The sequence below is a fragment of the Stegodyphus dumicola genome, chromosome 4 (assembly GCF_044657685.1).
Source record: "Stegodyphus dumicola isolate Sdum_Otavi_A_Nest chromosome 4, ASM4465768v1".
Lineage (NCBI taxonomy): Eukaryota > Metazoa > Arthropoda > Arachnida > Araneae > Eresidae > Stegodyphus > Stegodyphus dumicola.
This window is the reverse complement of record NC_140771.1, coordinates 16,076,253-16,098,979: the sequence shown is the minus strand read 5'-3', so window position 1 is coordinate 16,098,979 and position 22,727 is coordinate 16,076,253. Positions and strand designations below refer to the sequence as shown.

At 32.2% G+C, this 22,727-nt stretch overlaps 1 protein-coding gene across 2 annotated transcripts in view; it reads left to right on the top strand.

Moving 5' to 3' along the window:
* LOC118205498 (aurora kinase C-like) overlaps positions 1-22,727 on the top strand; it is a 62,627-nt gene that overhangs the window by 9,008 nt on the left and 30,892 nt on the right. For both annotated transcript variants that reach the window (XM_085814597.1, XM_085814598.1), the window contains 3 exons: positions 10,659-10,726; positions 18,615-18,729; positions 21,111-21,190. In XM_085814597.1, coding sequence (XP_085670723.1) covers positions 10,659-10,726; positions 18,615-18,729; positions 21,111-21,190 — 263 coding nt within the window. The remainder of the gene's footprint in view (positions 1-10,658; positions 10,727-18,614; positions 18,730-21,110; positions 21,191-22,727) is intronic.

Below are 22,727 nucleotides of genomic sequence, written 5' to 3'. Positions count from 1 at the left end.
CAACAAATTTATATGCAAACATTAAAAATAGTTACAAATACTTAGTGTCAAATATTTAAATTATTTCCATACACGTTTACTTCAACTGAAACGTATACCAAATTCCTACAAACATAAAATTCACAAAATAACTATCATTTGATTAAAATATCACTAAACAATGTACACATCGACTTATTTTTACTTAAAAAAACATCTCAGAATTGTACAAAAATGGCATTGCGCACACACTTCACTATATCCATGTACATATATACTGCTTTTTTCTCATAAATTAGAAAAATTTCACGAAAATGCATGAAAATACTCAACATATACTACTCATACGTATTCCAAAATACTACAAACATATAACTCACAAAATCACGATCATTAAATTATAATATAATTAAATTAAAAAACACTACTTAAAATATAAATAAGCACATACATTAAATTAATAAAAATTAGGTTACAATCCTAATTACTTTTAAACTAAATCATTGCTAGTAACAATTTTCAAATAATACCATTTTAATTTATTTACTCCTTACATTTAGAACAATGCATAAAAATAATATCCTCAAATGATTAAAAATACTAAATTACCTAATCTTCTTCAGAATCTTAATTACGTCGCTGCAGTACTACTGCTAATTTCTAAATCTTAAATCCAGTAGTCAACTGGAAGTCTATTCACCAAGTAATAAGAAATTAATAAAATTTCACCTATACTCAAACTACTTTCAGCAAACCACGTACCCTTCCTTATACTCCGTTTCACAAAATGTCTATTTTCACTATATTTCTTGCACCGCCATTTAAACTTGTAATATCCTTCCTTTCACACAATCTCAACTTATTATTATTATCAGATAAATGCATTAAAAATTTAGAATTCACTTTACATAGCACCATGCAATCCAAAAATTAATCAACATTATTTCACACAACACACAATAAAGCTTTTCCAAATTAACCCCCTTTTCCGATTAAAGAACTGTAATTCGTCCATTAATGTCACGTTTCACACAAGACAGAATATAGCTAAATACGAAATTTCCAGATTTCTCCCCCTTTTCCAATTAAACAACTGTAATTCGTCCATTAATGTCACATGACATATCTCATGATCTCTCATTTCCCTCAAACAAAATAATGCGTAATCGGAACTGAGTGCTTCTCACATTATTCCCAAAGTCCTAGGTAGTAACGTTTATCGCCTCCAAAATGTCGCCAAACTACCTGTTACCATATTCCAAAGATCAGCCTAAATTTCAATGAATACCATGTACACAGCATCCTGTTTCAACTTAAAAAAACATCTATGAATAGTACAATTTAAGCAACAAACAAATTTACGAACTACGCACACCTCACTTTAAAAAATTAACATAACAATAAATTTCAAAGAATACCATGTACACAGCGTTCTGTTTCAACTTTAAAAAGCATCTACGAATTGCACAATTTAGACGGTACACACTAATCAACAAAATAACTAAAATAAATTTCAAACAATTAAAAAAAAACAGCAATAACGACAGAAATTCATACTAAAAAAACAATGAATATAACATTCTACAAAATAATAAAATAAAATGCACTTACCATTAATGCTTTTTCGAACAGCAGAAATACCAATTTCATACCGCCTTTAATATGCCGCCACGTAATCACTATCATATTTATATGACAGCCAGACACACTATCCAGAAAATTCATACTATGGTTCACAAATAAATAAAATAACAAATAATCACAAATCACTACTTCTATCACGCACAGCCACTAAAAATAATCTCCCATACCTTCTTTCCACACCTCCAAATACCCATTGCCCCTCAACAGGATGGCCACAACGATATTTCCTTATGCCGAACTTCAATTCAACAACTTTCACCATTAAATCTCCCTCCCCCCCTTAGCTTCTCAGACACAAAGCATGACGGGAACCAACGAACTCCAGCGAAAGATTTTTCAACATCAACAGGGCTGCCCATACAACACGCAATCGTGCCAAAAACCAGCGCAGAACACATATCGCCACATTTGGTGAAAGTAGGGCGTATATCAGAGTTGTACCAAAAATTCCTTAACACCATCCAAAAACTTCCTAAAATTACCTGAACTTGAATCTGTGTAGTGGCGTCAGCACATAAATTTGTAAAAATAAGAGTCGAGAATATCCTTCGTAGTGTCGGTATCATCCATCGTTCGGCCATATGCATTTCTTTCCTACAAACGGGACACTTAATAATGGCTACTAAGTAAACCTTCATTTACACACCAGTGAATTAATGCTTTTTTCCCTTTCGTTCCAAATTGTACAGAAACTTCAAATTAATCTTACCACATTCAGCCATTTTACCATGTTAACCACAAAATAACATACTTCATCCAAAATCCGACGCACACTTTCCAAACCTCTTCCCAGCATTCAAATTCTCCGCAACCAATTACATCATAATAGGGTTTTCATAGAATTCAACTACTCAGGTTACCATAAGTGAAACAACAACTTGGTGATAAATAAAACGGCAACTTGACGATAATCCAAAGGGTACCCTTAAATCTACTCAAAACATTTTGGAAAGAATATGCAATGTTATGGAGCTGATTTTTAATTAGATTGCATTTAAACATGTATTTCTCATTTAATATGTAGTCTATTAAGACAAGTTGTTATATCATAATGGCTTCAGTCCTATCAAGAGACGCCCAACCATGTAACCTGACTTTTTAATAGGCTGGTTGTATGAGGGATTTCTTATACCATTACTAGCGAACTGTAATCGAAGCAAAATTTTTAAGTTCTATGTACCCTTGAAAAGCAAATGTATGAAAACATTTCAGTGACATCATGTGCTTTCTTTAATGTCAGAATATGACCTTATATAATAATAATATGTTTATGGCAATGTTTTTTATTTCACATTTTGTAAAACTTATAAATTTTTTGTTAACAAAATCTAAGATTTGAAAGTCGGCAGTGGAGGCACTTTTCGAAATAAAGAATTTTTTATCTTCAAAGCACGAGATTTTTGCCACTCATGAGTGTGAAATTTAGTGTTTTCGATTTCTTTTTAATTAATATCTCGCCTGATTAAAATCTTATGTAGATGGGAACAGTTGAAATGGCTTCCGACAAATTTTTAGAAGTGGTTATAACATATTTAATGTTTACTAATTGTATTTTTATTTCATATTTTGTAAAACTTAGTTTTTTTATTAGCAAACTCTATGATTTGAAAGTGAGCAGTGGCAACACTTGAAATTCTTGAAGCAGACTTTTATCTCTAGTGTGCGAGAGTGTTGCAACTCGGAAAAATGAAGGCAAAAATTTGTGTTTTTAGTGATATACACTCACTTCCAAAAGTTAAGCACGAAGATATAAAATGCAAAAAAATCGACAAATGCTGCTTTGATTGACACAAAATTCGGCAGGAAAGTAGCATATATATTTATGCATAATACAAAATCAATAATTATATACAGAAATGAAAACAATATTAAATTTTTATAAATTATCAGATAATGGCATACTGGAGACTTGAACAGAATTATGTATAAAGGGAAAATAAACAGCATAAAATGAAAAAAAAAAAAAAGGACATTAGTAATGTATAGGGTATGTGATCCCCCTCATCTGTATACAAAGTTTACATCTTGTGACCATGCTTTCAATTAGGTGGTCAACCACGGCAGAATTAAGCAGTCGCCATTCTTCTTGTAGAGCAGTTTCCAGCTCAAGAGTGGCTGGAGGTGGGAAATGTGAAGATACAGCACAGCCGAGAGCATCTCAAAGATTTTTAATAGGATTAAGGTCGGGCGAATATGCTGGTCACGCAATACGCACAATCCCTTCACTATCCAGGTAGTCATCGACAATGTGAGCTCTATGGGAATGTGCGTTATCGTCCATTAAAACAAAAGTATGGCCAACTGCTGGAGCGTACAATCTCACAATGGGTTCTAGGACTTCATCTCGATACCGGACAGCCATCAAAGAACCCCGTTTAAAGATGTGAAGGTCGATGCGATATCCTAATGAAATCTCTGCCCACACCATAATGCTTCCGCCTCAGATGTTCGGTGATGTTTTGGGACTGATTGCGTGTTCGTTGTTCACACCATACCCTTATACACTTGTCATCTGGCTCCAGAGCAAATCTTGACTCTTCAGTAAACATGACATTGCCCCAGTCAGACACATTCCAATTGACATGTTCCTGGCACAACTGTAATCATGCCCCTCTTGATTGGACGAATAGAGGAACACAAAACTCGAGGTACCTGAGCGTACAGTCCACTCATATGTAATCTTCGACGTACAATAGCTGGTGACCGGCTACGGGCCGTCGGACAGCTGTCTGTGTGGTTTGAAATTGTTTCCATAAACGTGAAATTACAGAATGATGAACGGCGAAGAAAAGAGCAACATCTGTGATCGACTGTCCTGCTTCAATGTACTCCACAGCATGCCAGCATTCAGAATCTTCCATTCGTCTTCTGGAAGTCATAGAAACACGTATGTCTTGAAAACAAATTGTATGAAAGTTTTAAACACCTTCTATCAGCATTTACAATCAACTTCTGTAACCCTTCATAAAGCTGGCTTCTTATAAGACTGCCCTTTTAGCATATTTCTTGACATGAAAGCGTGATTGGCTGCTACCTAACATATTTGCATACTTCCATCTACCTCTGCATCCTCTTAAATTCTGATTTGCTTCTGGAAATTAGCATTTTCCTCTCTGTGCATAACTTTTGGAAGTGAGTGTATATTGCTAACTTGTGCACCATAGCTTCATTGGCGGTATGTTTTTGTAAATAATTGTTTTAAGCTATACAATTGTCAACTAAATAGTTGCTACTGCAAAGACCCTTTTTTTTTTTTTTTGTCTGTGGTTTACATATAAATCTATACCAGTACTTCCGGTTATTGAAAAGTGAATGTTTCGTGTTATAAGGATGCAAGTTATAATCTTTGAGATATTAAACTGGAAACTGAAGGATCAGGTTGTAATTTTCTTGTTTTCTGTCTTCTCCCTCTTATTACCCCTTTGATTTCATTACATTTTTCACATTTTCATACTTGTCAACCCAAAAATATACATTTTCAATATTATATACAGTATAAAGTCCAAGATCCGGACTCGTCGGGACTTCTGCGATTTCTCATTTGGGATTTTTCAGGATACTAGATCATTAGTTTAAATCTATTAAGACAGCATGTAGAAATTATAAAATTAAAAATATGAAATTAAGATTTATGAAAGAATGAAGGGTATCAAAATTTACGAAAAAAAAGCTTAATATTTATTTGTTTACTTTATTAAACATTTCTTTCAATGCAAGTTGTTTAAGTTGCTTTTTTTTTTTTTTTTTTTTTTTTTTTTTTTTTGTGATAATACTTTCTCTTTAATTCTGTAGACAAATATAATTTCTTGTTTAGTTACGTTGTTGAAGTCCTGTAATTGCTGTGCTGAGAATTCCGACTAACTTGTCAATTGAATTTTTTTTTTGTTTTCAATAACCACTCTTTCACTATCAGTAGCTTTTTTTTTTTTTTTTTCCCTGGATCTAGAACCATACTACAGATTTTGCCATTCATTCATTAATTGATTGATGATTGAGAAGCATTGTCATCACAATGAAAAACTTCTTTTATATAATCTTTATTTATTACCGCTTCTCCACATTTCTTTACAAAATCCGTTAATTGGAAAATTTCACCTTTGGTTTGCAATATTCCGAAAACTTTTAAAATTCGCAGCTATCATCATAAAATTTAGCTGTCGTTCACTATACATGTTTGACTATGTATTGTGAGATTGGCGACTAAAGACAAGCTGTTCTGCTAAATTTTATCTTGCTTCTTTAACTGAGACAGTTAAGCCTGAATTGTATTAGTTCAGTTATTTGTTATACTTATGCACATGCTTATAATAGTTATTTGTTATACTTATGCACCTTTTCTTGCACATGCTTATAATAAATTCCAGTCCTGAATAAATAAATTCCCACCTATACTTAAGGTTTGAGGGCTGGCACTAAATATCTTACCGCCTGATGTAGTCTCTATGGGTCATAACTTCTGCTACCAAGCGCCTTCCTTTGCCTTTCCTAAATTCTGCCGCCCGGTACGGCCATGTGAATCCTGATGCTGGTTCCGGGTTTATGTGAATAACAAATTGGTTATTCTTAATTCAAATAATACTAAATTTAATCTTTTGGCCTATGAGTATTATTAACAAAATGTATTTTTAGCAAATGGAAAGAGATTTTTGTTAATTTTTTCCTCGTCAACATTTCTCAGCACATTGAACTTAAATCTGTAATCGTCGCCAAGCATAATGTCAACATAAAAGTTTTTATTATCCAATTAATAACATAAAAAATTATCTTTATTGTTCATTTACCAACATAAAATTATTTAGGCATTGCTACATTGAGTCATTACTCAAGTTGTCATGTGTTGATAAACATGCGGTGATGAAATTAAAATATAATAATGATTTACCAGATTGGCATCAGGGATATAAAATATTAGTAGGTGTAAAATAAACGATGTATCTATATAGAATGTTTCGGTTTGAGATGTATGCCAAGCAGATACTTATACATGGAGTCAAATTATTGATCATACAAATTTATGCTAAAATGATTGTTTCTTCAATAATGAGGTATTTTATTTAGTGCCGAATTGAACTCTCGAGATATTTTATTATACCTGGGAGGAATCAAATGTGCATGTGTAAAACATACAAAAAAATTTTTTTTTTTTTTAAGTTGTTGGTGGCTTTGGGGTCCGTCTTTTAGATCATTCCAGATATTGGATGTCTGGATCCTTGGACTTTATACTGTATAATAAGAAATTGTTGGTTTTTCAACAGTTAATGTGATAGCTGTATATTATTTGTTGATCGGTTTGTAACATTATGCATCACATATGCTAAACTTACTGTTTATTATGCTTTCAGATCTCTTAAGCTATATTTAATTTTTGGATCAAGAATGATAATTAAAATCTACAAAATAGTTATTGTGACTAATGCACCATAATTATTATATGCATCTGATAAAATAAATATTTTATCAAATATGTTATAATCATGATATTCCATTGTTTGCTATCTTGCAAATTCCTGCGTTTATATACAGAATAACTATACTTTTGAGGTAAAAAATTATAGCTCCACCATTAAGCATTTAGAAGATTCAAAGTCTGGGAGTAGGAAAAGTTTTTTTATGTACATATAAAACTACTAGTTTGAGCTTCGTGTGCTACAGCTCATGATAATGTGCTTTATTATATATCAAGGCACTTGCATTAATTTTACCATGAAATAAAATATTAGGCAAAAAAATAATAAATAAATATAAATTCTAATTCGAGGAATTATATTTTAAAAAGAAATTTATTTCATATTTTAAAAATTTCATTCTAAATGTTTTTCTTTCTGATTAAATATCCATAGATTTCTTTAAAAACCAGGGCACTCGATATCTCAAATTCAAAAGATGCTAATATTTTTTACACTTGTTTGGTACCAGCAACAAACAGAATCATGAGGCATTCAGATCTCCCAGGGCACCTGTGACTATGTCGCCAAATGATCATTTGATATCAAGTATTTAAAAAAAAAAAAAGATAAAACAATAATTAGAAATTATTCAGCATAAATCATAAAATGCAAAGGAGAATTTGTTGAGGGATAAATTAAAGGTAAACTGTTTAAACTTATTGTCTTAAAACTTCTATCATTAGCATGTTAGTAATTCATCATCATTCAATCTAATTCTTTACTCTGTAGAGTAAAAACGGAAAATTTTTATGCCTTGTCACAGGTATGCATAAAAACATACTAGAACAGTGACATTCAGACCTTTTATGCAGGTTGGCTACTACTTGCCAAGGCAGAAACCTTGACCAAGCAGTTCTGGAAAAAAAATAAATAAATAAATAAGTATACTGTTATGAACCTTTTTTTTTTTTTTTTTATCTTAAAAACTGGATTTTATGAGTGGGAGGGTACTTTCATGCCAGAATATCCATGTGAAAATTCCTGTTTTGGTGAAAAGTCGTAGATTTGCATAAAGTTTCCAGCTGCTTAATGGAGAATTCTTATGCAGTGGTCCCTTGCCACCAACATCTGAACAAATGAAACTAGGGTACACATCGTGTGTCGTCTGAAATTTTATATCGTAGTTTGTACGGATTGGGTTTGGCCTTACCAATAATGTACCTGCTTTCTTTAAGCAAGCAATAAAAAGCAAACCAAACCAGCTGCTGTTCATTATGAATCCCCGTAATTGCATTATAGATACAAAGTAAAGCATGTGATATTTTACATAGGATATGTGTGATTTATTGAAATAGTTAATTCAAAGGAAAATGGTTAAAGTTGAATCATTTATATATGTGGCCTGTATTTAGTAAGTTCATGTAATCTACATAACATTTTTTAAACTGTGAATTAAGTTTAAAAGGTTAAGTCGGTGATTTTTGCACCCCCTCTTTTTTTAACAGATTCCTAAACTATTGATATTTGTTGTAAATAGATTAACATTATCAACATATAAAAGGAAAACATATTTTACCAATTTAAAATACAAATTTGAATTATAAAAAATTCAGAATTGCAGAGATTCAGCTTTATGCAATCCTCAGCAACAGCTACTATCAAGGAAATTATCATTGTTCCTTTTAGAAAATTTTCTGTAAAATTATGTATTCCATTGCTGGCAAGTTCCACAAGCTCATATTTTAAAATTATTTTATTATTTAGTTTAAGGGAAAAAATATCATTTTGTTCATAAAAAACCATTGGCACAGGAATACAACAAAAGACAATGCGTACAAAAATGGCAGTGAACTGAAGAATTTTAATCAGTGCAGTTGGTGGAAGTTTGGTTATGTGCATGGTTGCCAGAGTTTGGCACGTTCTTTTGAAAATCTGGTGACATGTACTAAGGTACTGCTTTAATATGCAAGTACTAATTAAGTTATCACATACAAAAGTAACAATATTGTTTGTTAGAAATAAAGAATTGTTAAGTACATGGTTTTTTGCACTAATGTATTAGTATGCCTTGATACTTTGTTTTATGTCATCATATTATCTCTGCATTGTTAACTGTCAAAATTGTATCTATTTTAATAAAACTGATGCCATTTTATACCCACATCTACCACCAACAAATCAGTTTTAAACCATGCTAAATGTTTTGCCTTTAATATTATATTGCATGCTCAGTATTCAGGTTTTAGAAAGTAAAAGCTTGTTTTAAATGAGAACCAATTTGTCTTCGTTGATAAACTGTTTTCTTAATTACCAAGGTCAGGAATTCCAAATCTTTTCTTGCATCAACCGCTTTTTCAAAAATGATTTTCTTCATTGACCTCCTTACATTTTTCTCTAAAATATACAGCATAACCATAATACAAATTTTTGCATATAAATCGCAAATAATTAGACTAAAACATGAACAAAAATTTTGAAAAAAAAATTTATTAGATTATTTTTTTATTTTTTAGTTTTAAGAATATAAACAAGTTTTCAGAAATAAATTCAGATTATGATTACAAAGAAATTCAACTTTAATTAATGGGATGGGTGTGCTTGATGTGTTGATGCAATTTTTTTATTACTACATTTAACCTAAAACTGCTGAAATTGTTAAATCACTTCATTCAAAACTGTTCAACCTGTTTCTTAATTTTCGACTTGACTAAAGCCTACTTTCTAAAGGTAAGAAGAGGCAAATGTCAATAATGTTGGTATAGTAATAACTTTTATTTTGGGATGTTTCTCTCATAATCAGTTTACAATATTAATAATTTTTTGTAATCGGAGGCATCTTCATTATGTGATAAAATTGCCAGTATATATTTGACTGTGAAGCTCTTGATCATCATAGACCTGCTTTACAGTTTCATCAACCCCTTCTGATACAAGTGTAATTTGTCCGTTATGTTCACATCTCTCCTCCCCTTTATGTTGTTACGATTATAAATGATTTTCATAAGAGGGGAAATGAGTATTGATGGGCAAAATTGTAATGTACTGTTTGCATAAATAAGTTGAATAGATTATTTTAAACATATAACGTCAAACTGCACTATGAGGAAATTGATGATATTTATATAAGTTTAAATTTTTAACATAAACTTGCTATTTGAAGAAATTTATATAGAGTTTCAACTCACTATTTTGATTGATGGTATCTGTGATTTTTAATATTATTAGTTACTAATTTACTGACTCTTGATATCATTTTGTAGCATACAATTTCTTGTATATTATCAACAAAAACAAACTTACGAAACTATACTTTACCAATTCACTTGCACCATAGAAATTGAACTGTATCTAACCTTTTACTTCTGTGAAATTTTTCAGTAGGGCTTTTTCAAATATTGTATCTAGGTAACCAGTAATAACTGACAGATGACCCTTTTAATGCTATGTAAATTAAGTTCTGATATGTATATGAAAGTACCAACCCAGTTTTAATTAAATTTGGAAGTAACTATTGCTGTTTCCTTCTAAGGTACAAATATGCAGTATTATCTTGGTATTTATAAAATCTGTTTTCAAATTTGCCAGGTGTTTGAACTGTTAAAAAACTTATTCAATTTAACATTATCTAAAAATACTTTAAAATTTTAGAATGTCTTTAAGAAACCTGCAGCTGTGAAACCTGTTACTGCTTCCACTTCTTCAAATGATCAATCTGAGTAAGACTATTACTTCTTTAAAAATGTATTTAAAACTGTATAATTAATACCTGCATCTAATATTATTTGCAATGTATTCATTTATCTTATTTCAATCCTGTATAATGACTTATTCTGGCATATTTATTATATGTATCCGTAACTATTTAAATTCCTTTTATTGCATTGTTATAATACTATACATTGATTTATTTAGTTATTAAATCTTTATATATAAGCATTTGTTTCTTAAATAAAATTGTAGATCTGACTTTGTTTGAATATGGCAACCTTTAAATTGTAGAATCATAGCTCAAATGGAACATGATATATGAGCATATATACTTCTTAGCTTTGACAATTGGTTTTAGTTTGTATTATGCTCTATATGGCACCAAGAGCTTCAGCAAGTTAGTTATTATTCAACTGTGAGATTTAGAGATTTAAAGAACGTGAGCTGAATGCCATTTAGAGTTTAATATAAGTTATTTTGACAATTGGCAATGCTTCTTATGTGCTAAGGAAAAATTGCTTAATACAGTACAAAGTCCGAAATCCGGACTTGTCGGGACTTCGGCAATTCCGGATTTGGGATTTTTCCGGATATTAGATCATCAGTTTAAATCAAGTAAGATGGCATGTAGAAATTATAAAATTAAAAATATGAAATAATGAAGTATTTATGATCTAAAAGGTATCAACATTTACAAAAAAAAAAGCTTAATATTTATTTGTTTGCCTTATTAAAAATTTCTTTCAATGCGAGTTGCTTCATTTTTTTGTGCTAGTACTTTCTCTTTAATTCTGTAGACGGACATAATCTCTTGTTTAGTTACATTGTTGAAGTCCTGTAACTGCTATTTCAAGAATTCCGACTAACTTGTCAATCGAAATTTTCTCGTTTTTGGTAACTTCTCTGTCATTTTCTTAACTATCAGTAGTGGTTTTTTTTCCGGATCTAGAACCATACTACAGATTTTGCCATTCTTTAATTAATTAATGATCGAGAAGCATTGTCATGACAATGAAAAACTTGTTTTATATCATCTTTATTTATTACTGCTATTGGAAAATTTCGCCTTTGTTTTACGATATACGAAAACCTTTAAAATTAGCAGCTGTCATCAAATTTAGCTATTTCTTCACTATACATATTGGTCAAGCATCATGAGCTTGGTGATTAACGACAAGTTGTTCCGTTAAATTTTATCTCCCTTCTATCGCACACTGAGACAATTAAGCCTGAATTGTATTAGTTTAGTTATTTATTATATTTATGTCTATTTCTTGCACGTACTTAATGCATATCAGAGTTCTGAATAAATAAATTCCCACCATATACTTAAACCTTATTGAGAGCTGTCGCTGGATAGCTTACCGCCTGATGCAGTCTCTGTGGTTCCTAAATTCTCTGACTCTGTCACTGTTTCTGGTTTTATGTGAATAACAAATCAGTTATTCTTAATTCAAATAGCTCTAAATGTAATATTTGGGTCTATGAGTATCATCAACAAAATTTATTTTTAGCATATGGAAAGAAATTTTTGGTAAATTTTTCTTCATCAACATATTTTAGCACATTTAACTTAAATCTGTAATCATCGCCAGGTGTAATGTGAACATAAAAGGTTACCATACTCCTTTATTTTTCAATTACTAGTATTAAAAAAAAATTGTTTAGGCATCGCTACACGAGTTATTGAGTAAAATTTGTCATGTGTTCACAAACATGTGATGAAAGGAAAGCATAATAAATGATAATTTGCCAGGTTGGCATCAGATCAACGATGTATCTATGTGGAATGTTTGGTTTTGAGATGTATGCCGAGCAGATACGCAGCAACGGAGCCAAATTACTGATGGTAAAAATTTATGCTAAAATAATTGTTTTTTCAATAACAAGGTATTTTATTTAGTGTCGAAGTGAAATTAAGAATCGGGACTCTCCAGATGTTTTATTATGTACGGAGGGGGGAATCAAATGCGCATGCGTAAAGCCTACGTTGGTGGTTTTGAGGTCCAGATTTTAGATCATTCCGGATAATGGACGTCCGGATTTCGAACTTTGTACTGTATCTGTATTCTCCTTCAGCTATTTGTAACTATTTATTAGGCTGTTTTATTTATTTGTTGGCGGCTGTAAGTTTAAAAAATATGTAAATCAGCTTTATAATTTAATTTAGTAATATTTTTAATTTGGTATTTCCTCTCTGTATTCAAAAAATTGTAATAACTTTCCTGGATTACATCATTTCTAGATTAATGTATATAACGTGGCTTGCATGATGTATCTAATTTGGAACTTGAAGAACTGAAACCTTTCTAACCTAAACCAAAACCTTCTCTTGGTAAGCTTCCATGCTGGATAATTGAGCACTTTAACTTCTGCCTCTCTTCCTGTGATGATGCTCTTTCAGTGTGCTCTCTTTCTATCGAAATTGTAAATTTTCTTGAATGGACATGATAAGAATGCTATGTAAATTGTAGCCTCAAACGTCAATTGCGATAAACGTGAATATTAAATCTTACTTGGCTGCCAAGTTTCTTAGTTATTATAGATTCAGCATTTTAGCATTCTACGCAATCAGAATTCTTCCTCTTCCATACAGATCTGCATTCTAAGCTTCTCCATCGGAATTTCAGAGTTTCTACATCTCGTTGTTCCTACTTTAGTATTTCTAACTTCCTTTTTCATCACATATAAATATATCTAAGTAATTAGCAAAATATATTTATTATTATATACAACAAATTATATATGATATATTATTATACATATATTGTCATTTTCTATTGGTTTATTGAAGTTATTTTTAAAAGAAGCATCAACAAACCCATGGAATGCAACAGTTTGTTTAATAGGTGTGCGTTAGTATATAAGCTTATTATAAAGAAAGCATCCAGTGGTCTTTAAAAGCAATTTGTCTTTGTTTATACTGAAAAAAGCAGTTGTTGGATGCTTAATTTTATGATAGTAATTTTTTTCTTTAATTTCTGTTTTCATTTGAATCTTGTAGATAATCTTACAATTGGCAAATTATCATTAAAAGTGCATTGTTAGCATGCCTGCCTTTTATTTATTTAAATATGGCGATTGTTTATAAATTGATCATAACTAATATTTTAAAGCTAATAGTCAAAAAAGAAAATATTTTGTATTGGAATTTGAAATTTTCTCTCATTTAACAGGGTTTGTAGCCGTCCTTACAAGTGCTCGATATTTGACATTTCGATATGTGCAACATGATGCACATATCGAAATGTCAAAATCATTTATTGTAAGTCCTTATATTTGAAAATAAAATATAAAGGCCCATATAGGTGCTTACTTTTTCTTTAAAACCTGTACCAAAGCCGAAACTAAATAAAGAACTTTTCTTCCTTATATGGAACATCAGATGGTGAATCATACTCCCGGAAATAGCTTTTCCCCCTTTCTCTGCATTAACGTAACCTATGGTGCACAGAGTACAGACAGGTGCACGTCGTTCTATTGGTCAAAGAATTGCAAAAAACGTAGAAAATTCCGGTACATTCAGTATTCTTTTCCTCCCACCCAAATACTACACACGTTTGAATTTATATCAAGATTTTAATAATTTGCATTATCGTTCCGCGTGGTCAGTTCATATTCGTGTTTATTATGATCGTTATGCTTATATTGTGAGTATATGTATGAATATTTATAATACTATAGTTGTAATAGCTGCTGAAGTGTAGATAAACTTCCAAAAATGGATATATTTTTGCACAGATTAGCTTTCTAAGGAATAATATTCGGAATGGCTTAAATAAAAGAAAAGTAATCAAATAGTCAGAATTTTTTTTTTTTTTTTTTTTTTTTTTTTTTTAAGCCCAATACCTTATACAGTGCGGAGGTTGGGAGGTTCTCCCTTTTCTCCGCAATATCTCTAATGTTGAAGCAGCGGACTTTTTTTTTCCCACTGTCCAATCTGGATTGAATAGGACTAAAAGTTTTGCGGTCTACCCAACCCAAGTGAAGAATGATTCTATTCTGAAAATTTAACGCAGTCTGTTCAAAATTAGAATCAAAAACACCCCAGATTAGTAAGTCTCTTTCTTTTCCTTTATTTAGTTTTTTATTCTCTGAATAGCGGCAGCTGTTGATTCTGGTTCCTATTGCGTAATGTCACGTATGGAAGAATTAGGACGCACGTATTGCCCAATACCGTTTGCGGTATTTTGCAGAGATTATTAATTTTGATGTTCAGTCTGAGATTTATTTATGAACACTTAAAAGAGCTTTACTGTGTTTTCTAAACAGAATATTTCTCAGTTCCGTTGGTCTATTTTTATATGATGCACATATCGAAATGTCAAAATCATTTATTTAGCCAAGAAATCTAAAGAACAGCTACAATCTCCCCCCCCCCTGCTCTTTTTCCAGTTACGCTCAACAATACGGAATATTCGGCAATTTCCGAGTATGCGGGTTAGTTAAGCCTTTTACTGTTAAAGGATGGCTGCATGAACCAATTTCCCGTCTCCTGATTTCAGAAATGTTCTTCTTTTTTACTTAAATGACTTTGCTTGGAATATATGTTAAGGGTAAACTGTTATGCAATGAAAATTTAGAAAATGTTCAGAATTTTGATTTACTACCATTTTTCTTATCTGTGGGGGAAATACTGTGCAAATGTGGTCTATTTTTACCCTTACTTTTGCTATTCAAAATTATTGTTTTATCACAATAGTTAATGTTATGCATAGTAATTCAAATGTCTAGTATAAATTGAGAGATGGGTCTGGCACACATGAACAAACTAATAATCTATCAACATATGTGCGAGAAGGCCACCTGGAGATGCTAGAAATAAATGAATAAAAAGAATAAAAGGATTATTTTATGACATATTAGCTATCTATTTTCAAAGAAATAGAAAGCACTCTCAGTTCTTTCACTTAATTGCATTATATATCTTACAATGTCTGTATGTAGGTCAATAAACATCTGAAAAAATGCTAAGTCTATTGTGGACATATCCAGCTGCCTGAAAGGTTAGGTTATTCAAATATGGAAAAGCGTGCAAGGGTTACATGCCTTCTTGGAGAACTTTCTAAGGAAATCTGGCTTGTATTCATATTGCACATAGGGAAAACTAGCCATGTAGTCAGTGCATTCAAGTGGGATCAAGCCCATGACAAAATGCCAGTATTCGATGGTCTTACACATTCAGCTACTGGTGGGGTACAGCTGCCTTTATAATCTTGTGACGGAGTCTGTGGCAAATTCAGTGGAAGTCTCGCAGACAAAATTCTTGAGATAATTGTAGAGAAATATATGAGTAGGAAATGTGTGCTGATTATTGTTCCAACTGATGTGACTGTTCAGCTAATACATCTGGGTGAGAAAATATTCAGATACTCTTACATATCACATATGAAATCCCACATAGCAGCAAATGTATGTTGGGACTTCATAGGGTATTTCCTACAGCATCGTGTAAATCTGTTTAAGTCATAAGAGTTACCTTGCTGACTGCCATATTGATGAGCTAGGAGAAGGCATGGATGCTTATAAGCATATAGTGTCTGTGTGGCAAGGAAGCATTCAAAATATACAACTAGCCAAAAGTCTTCTTCAGATGGTGGTGAGAGATACTTAAACTGCTACCTGAGGGCGTTCTCTCTCAAAACTGGGGCAGAACTGCACATGTTAGTTCAGCAGGACTCTACCTGTACAACAAATGGTGAATTTCTTGTATTCCACCCACTTCTATCTGTATTTATTAAGTCGTGACAGAAGATATGGCCAAATATATTTCAAACTCTGGCTAACAAAATAGGTGTTGAATCTTTATTTTGCAGTGTCCCTTGTTGCTTAACCAAACGCCTTCTAATAATACATTGGACATTGGTCGAACTTTAACTTTGATCACAGCCACTCTTCTTCTGAATGGGGTGTCTCAATAAGATGCTGATATCATTTCTGAGGAATATTAGCTCATGTTGACATAATATTGGCACTAATTTCATTCATTTCCAAACTTTATAGGTCCAGCTTTGCTGCATACAACTGCAAAAACTGGCATTTAAATTTCATTTGTTGATTTTGATCTCATGCCTCCAACAACTGAATCTGAAAGGGATGTCAGGACTCTAACATGTAATACTTGTCACATATTGGGTTTAGAAGCATCATTTAAATGTCAAATAGCTTGTGTGTAGACTGCATTCAGTAGCATTTCATATACAGCCACTTCTTCCAGTCCAACTGTGCACATCGTTTGTTCTATGTACTTCATCCCAAGAATGCGGAATGGGGCTTAAGTCAGAGGGCTGAGCTGACCATGAAAGTATATCATGGTCTTCAAACCAATATGAGATCAGTCATGCGCAGTGACAAGATGCATTGTCTTGCTGAAAGTGACCATCTGTATCAAGGATTATCGCAGTCATAAATTAGTCTATGTGATCAGTAGTAACATTGAGGTAAACTATGGTGCTGATAGCTATTATCAGCCATCAACGGACTTGCTGTACTCCATGAAAATATTTCCTAGACCATAATTCCATGGCCACAACTTGCAAAATTATCATTAGGCTAAAGAGGGTCTATGAATTTGTTCTGTTTGCAATATATTCTGATCTTATGTTCATGGTGGAGCAAGAACCAAATTTTATTAGGCCAAGCAGTTTTTTTTTTTTTTTTTTTTTTTTTTTGTCACGAATCAGTTTTGGTGTTTCAGCACCTGCAGGCAACAATGATTTTCTGTTTGTCAGTCATAGCATAAACATGCTGCTATTAAACTCTTCCATTTTTAAAGTCCATTATATTATGCATTTGAATATGCTATCTAATGCACCTGAATTGTATTTAGCTGCAATTTTATGCTTTTATTTATAAACAGTTGTGCCAGCTGCCACATGCTTTCATTCACTAGCATGTTTTGTTCAAAATTGTCTTTCCAGCCTGAAACTTTTCCACTCTTCCTCAACTGCCATTCTCTAAACACCCGGGATACTATTAGAAAAGCCTAGAGCAGTTCAACCTTTTGACTAATGCATACCATCTAAACAAAAATTGAAAACATTTAGTACCACCACCACTCTTGAATAAAGCTCAGATCTCATAAATTTACGAGTGTTAGAGAAAAACTCAATCAGGTTGTTGGAGTTTTAATTTTTGAATTTAATAGTTAAAAATACTTTGCCTCTTTGCTTACCACCTATTTTTCTCTTGCGTACCACCGGTCGAGAACCCCTGGCCTAGAGTATAATCAATTTCAGATGTGTTGGATCAGAGTTCTTAAGTCTATGATCATGCCTTTTTCGAAATTAATCTTATTTAATTAATCTTATTTTTTTCCTAAGATGAACATATCAGCAACTCCTTACTGTTATCTCACTGGCAGACTCAATGCTAAAAAAAAATTAGTGTTATATTTTGATTACTCATCTATGTGAAATGGCTTGCATATGTGGAATGCATTTAGTAGCATTTTGATAAGCAACCACTTCTTTCAATGTAGCTGTGTCCTTTATTCTTAATCAAAATCATATCTATTTCATCTTTCAGTCAGCCTTTGCTGCAGATTGATTTGGCACACAATTTTGTGGAACTCTTCCTGGCACATATCTATCTTTGCTCATTCATTTCTGCTTCAATATCTTGCAGACAAATGCTCACCAGTCCACTTTCATGATGTCCTACTCACTCACAAGCATCAATTTAAATGGAAATAGCTTGAATCGTCCAACTAATCTCCTGCCAGATAATGTCTTCTAGCACATTCAAGGTGGCATCCAGACATGTTTTTTATACAAATACGGTTTCTTAGCATAAATTCTGTATCTGTCTTAAAATTTATATACAAATTTTTAATAACTCTGTATAATTGTAGGGAAAAAGAAGCAATTTAAATACTTATTAAACAATATCTTTCAGGAAGAAGAGATGGACACTTGATGACTTTGATATAGGGAAACCACTGGGAAAAGGAAAATTTGGTAACGTTTACTTAGCCCGTGAGAGAAAAAGCAAATTTGTTGTAGCTTTAAAAGTGAGTTTTCTGATCTGTATTTGCTTAAATAAAGAAAATAAATAAAAAAAATCTGATGTGCACACCACATGAAGTCCTTGTACGGAATATTAAATTATACGCATTTTTTCTTCCATTTCATTTAAACTTATTGGATTGAATTAAATCTGCTTCGCCGACACCGCATAAACCACCAAAGAATAAATGCATTCTTTAAAATTCACTTTGTTTACCATAGCGACACTCTGTCGCTAGGTTCACTTAACACTATTATATTTCGTTCGTATTATAACTTAGAATGCACAAAATTTATATCATTTAAAGAATTATCTAATCGTTGCCACATGTTTTATTCAAATGCTATAATAAAGCTAGAATGATGTATAAAAGAAATTAAGCAAACAAAACAAAAAAAGAAACAGTTTTTCACAGACGATTGAGTATTTCTCATTCAATTAATTCAGTTTTCACTTAGCAACAAGGCAAAAATACATAAAAACTCAAAATATCTGTATTAAAAATTACGAAGTAAATCTTAAACGCTTATTTCCTCGAAAAAATTCCAGAAAAGATTAAGCATGATTTAAATAATAAATGAAGGCGTTATCTTTGTTGTTGCAAAGCTTAGCCTCTCTAGATTGGCAACAAATCTACTATTCTGCAGTTTCAAATGTAAACAAATATGTCCGCCATGTTATTTAAAACTTAACTGCACTTAAGCAGCTTTTAAATTGTTGATAATTGTACAACTATTGCTTCCAGAATTACGAAAGGCATAAAAACCTTAACCGGAAGATAAGAACAACATAATTCAATCATTTTTAAAGCAAAAAATGTACAATTTACAAACATATAAGAGTAAAGGAACGGAGATCACTGAGCCGGGTAACAGAGTGGATGTATATATAAATATATTTATATACGTTTGGTGCGGGCGATTGCAACCAAAATAGGAGGTGCACAGCTACATGTTATAGCAGTCCTATATACAAAATTTCAACGTTCTGAGGCTATTCATTTTTGAGTTATGCGAGATATGCACGTACGTTCGTACAGACGCCGCGAAAAATTCTCTTCAGAATTCATTTTAAAGCAGTTTTATAATTTTTTTGGATTAAAAGAGTGTTTTATTCTGTCCTTACGTACATATATCAAGGAAATACATCGTTAAATTGCATTTGAAAGAGGTCAAAATGGGATATTTTCGTTGAAATATGCTGCCTGAAACTTTTCGCGATTACAATACTTCCTTTTTACTTCGTACAAGGAAGTAAGAATTTAGGGCTAAGTGTTCTTTTTCTTATAAAAATTGTAAAGGGTGTATTCTCTATTTACCTTGGTGCTGTTAAATGCAAGAATGTATAAAATGACATTGCAGAAAATAGAATTCAGAATTTTCAGTGGTTTAAATAAGTTTTGAGTTGATAGTTTCCTAAACACTTAACCAATTGAGTCTATCTGATCTTTTTGTTTGCACTTCTGCAAAGTAATTTTTGTCCATTCCACTGAAGAGAACAAAAATTGTTCATTCTACCCGTTCTAATATTTTAGCTATTTGGTAATATTTAGCTCTAATATTTTAGCTACTTTATTTTCACTTAAATTGTAATTTAGTTTTTTACTGGTTCTCAACTTCTTTTGCATTTGTCTTTTAATATGGAAAATTATTATTTTGTTTTAATAGTATATGTGTATGTGTGTATGTAAGATACAAAATATAAAAGCAATCGACTTCCCCTTTCTGTTCTCTTAAATTAGTAAATGTTTATAATATCAGTCTAAACTGTCATTTCAAAATTAATCTATCATAAAATTTTATGTAACCCTGCAATGCAGACGTCTGTTGTCCATTAACAGAATAAGATTTCTGCTAAATGCATCATGGGCTCTCCCACTTTCCTGCATCAAAGTAATATGTCACCACTCGCTTCTGCCTATTGTCTGTTTTATGATTTAAAATGCAAGCTTTTAAAAATTGTATGGTGGTATGCGAATCAGATCATGTGTCTAAAGAATTTTTATTCAGTAATAACATTATGTTGAATGTACAGCACATCTGTCTAACTGTCATCATTCTATCTATGCAATAAACTCCTCCAGTCTATTACATAATATATTGTTGCAAACGGAAATCTTATTCAGTGACTGGATAAAAGGTATATGCATTGCAGCATTACATGAGGTTGTATGATGCAGTTTAGATATATATTATAAATAGATTCTAATTTTAGGACAGAATGAAGAAATAATCAAATTTAAACTTATTGTTAGGTATTCAAATTTTTTTTATGGGTGAAATTATTTTGTAGGCTTGTAATTTGAAAAGTATTGCTGATTTTTTTTTTTTTTTTTTTTTTTTTTTTTTTATGCTTTTTAAGTGAATTTTTCTCAACATGATTTAGGTTTTATTCAAATCCCAACTGCAGAGCCATGGTGTAGAACACCAACTCAGGAGGGAGATAGAAATTCAGTCGCATTTAAGGTAAAAATTTCTTTCTTTTTCTTAAATTTATGACAAAATGCTATTCTATAAGCTTATAAACAAACTGAGTTGCTGAAGAAATCTACATTTAAATTGAATTTCTTTAGTAATTTACTGATCTGCTCTTATAGTTAGCACACCCCTGAAGTTTGCAAATGCAAACTGAAGTCTTGAGACCTTCACTTTCTTTTATAATATAAATCTCTGATATATGACATGACTTCCTATATTACAATACCTTGGTATGTTTTTTAACTTCAGTTCATCAAAAACATTTTACTTGGTTTGAGATAACTGGAATTAAAAATTTCTTTTAAGCAATGTACACTATGTGCAAATAAGTATTTGGACACACATTCAGATGCATGATATCTGTAAGTCATGCCCTCTAGCATTAAATATCATCTGGGAAACAACATTGTAGTTAGTCACATACAAGGCTCCATGAAGTGCACAGTTATCTGATTTCTGGAAAGGTGTGATCATCAGGTGTCGCAGATATTGCCTAACCTTAAGGGCCATATCTATAAGTTGAATTACCGAAAGTTAACAGTAGCCTATGTGATTCAGAAGTGAAAGATGAGCAGTGATTGTAAGAGAACTGCACCCAACTGATAGCCCATATACTCCAAGAGTTTCAACAGGCATCCGGGAGTGTTGTTCCTGTCGGTATCATCTGTTAGGGAGCACATCTATGTAGTTTTCATTCTTGTGCTACTGCCCAATAATCCTTTGATCACAAAGTCCAACTGCACTGCTCTGTTAGTATGGTGCAAAGCACGTCAACAGTGGACCGTAGATCAGTAGAAACAGATTCGGTGGAGTATCAAATCAAGTTTCACCCCATACCATTCAGATGGCAGGATCTGGGTGTGGCATCTACCTGGAGAATGCTTTCTGCCAGAATGTATTTTGTCCACAGTGAAGTTTGGCAGAGGTGGAATTATTGTCTAGGGTTGTTTTTCGTGGTATGGATGGGGACCTTGGTCTAAATTTATGATAAACTCAACCCCAATTCCTACTGCAATATTTTGGGTGACAGTATGCTTCTTACATTGTGGCAGTTTTATGGGCTGGACCCACGTTACTTTCAGGATGACGACATCCGCTGTCATGTTGCAAGATCCATCATGGATTGGTGTGGTGACAACAGGGTTAACCGAACAGACTGCGCTTCCAAGAGCCCAGATTTAAACTCTATTGAGAACCTCTGAGATGAATTAGATTACCAAATTAAAGAGTGCAACAGCCATCCAACATCAGTAAAGGAACTTGCTTGTCTTCTCCAAGCTAAGTGGAAGAAAATACCAGTAGTCATCATACAAGGACTTGTGGAAAGAATGCTCTGGAGGCTTGAGTCTGTGATTGCTGTTTATGGAGGCTTTACCAATTATTGGATATGAATATTTTTTCCTCTCTTCTATCACACTTGTCTCAATACTTATTGGTAGATAGTATACACTGAAGACCAAAACGTTATGACAACCTACTCAATAACACGTTGTACAACCTTTGCTGGCTTGCAAAACAGCTGCAA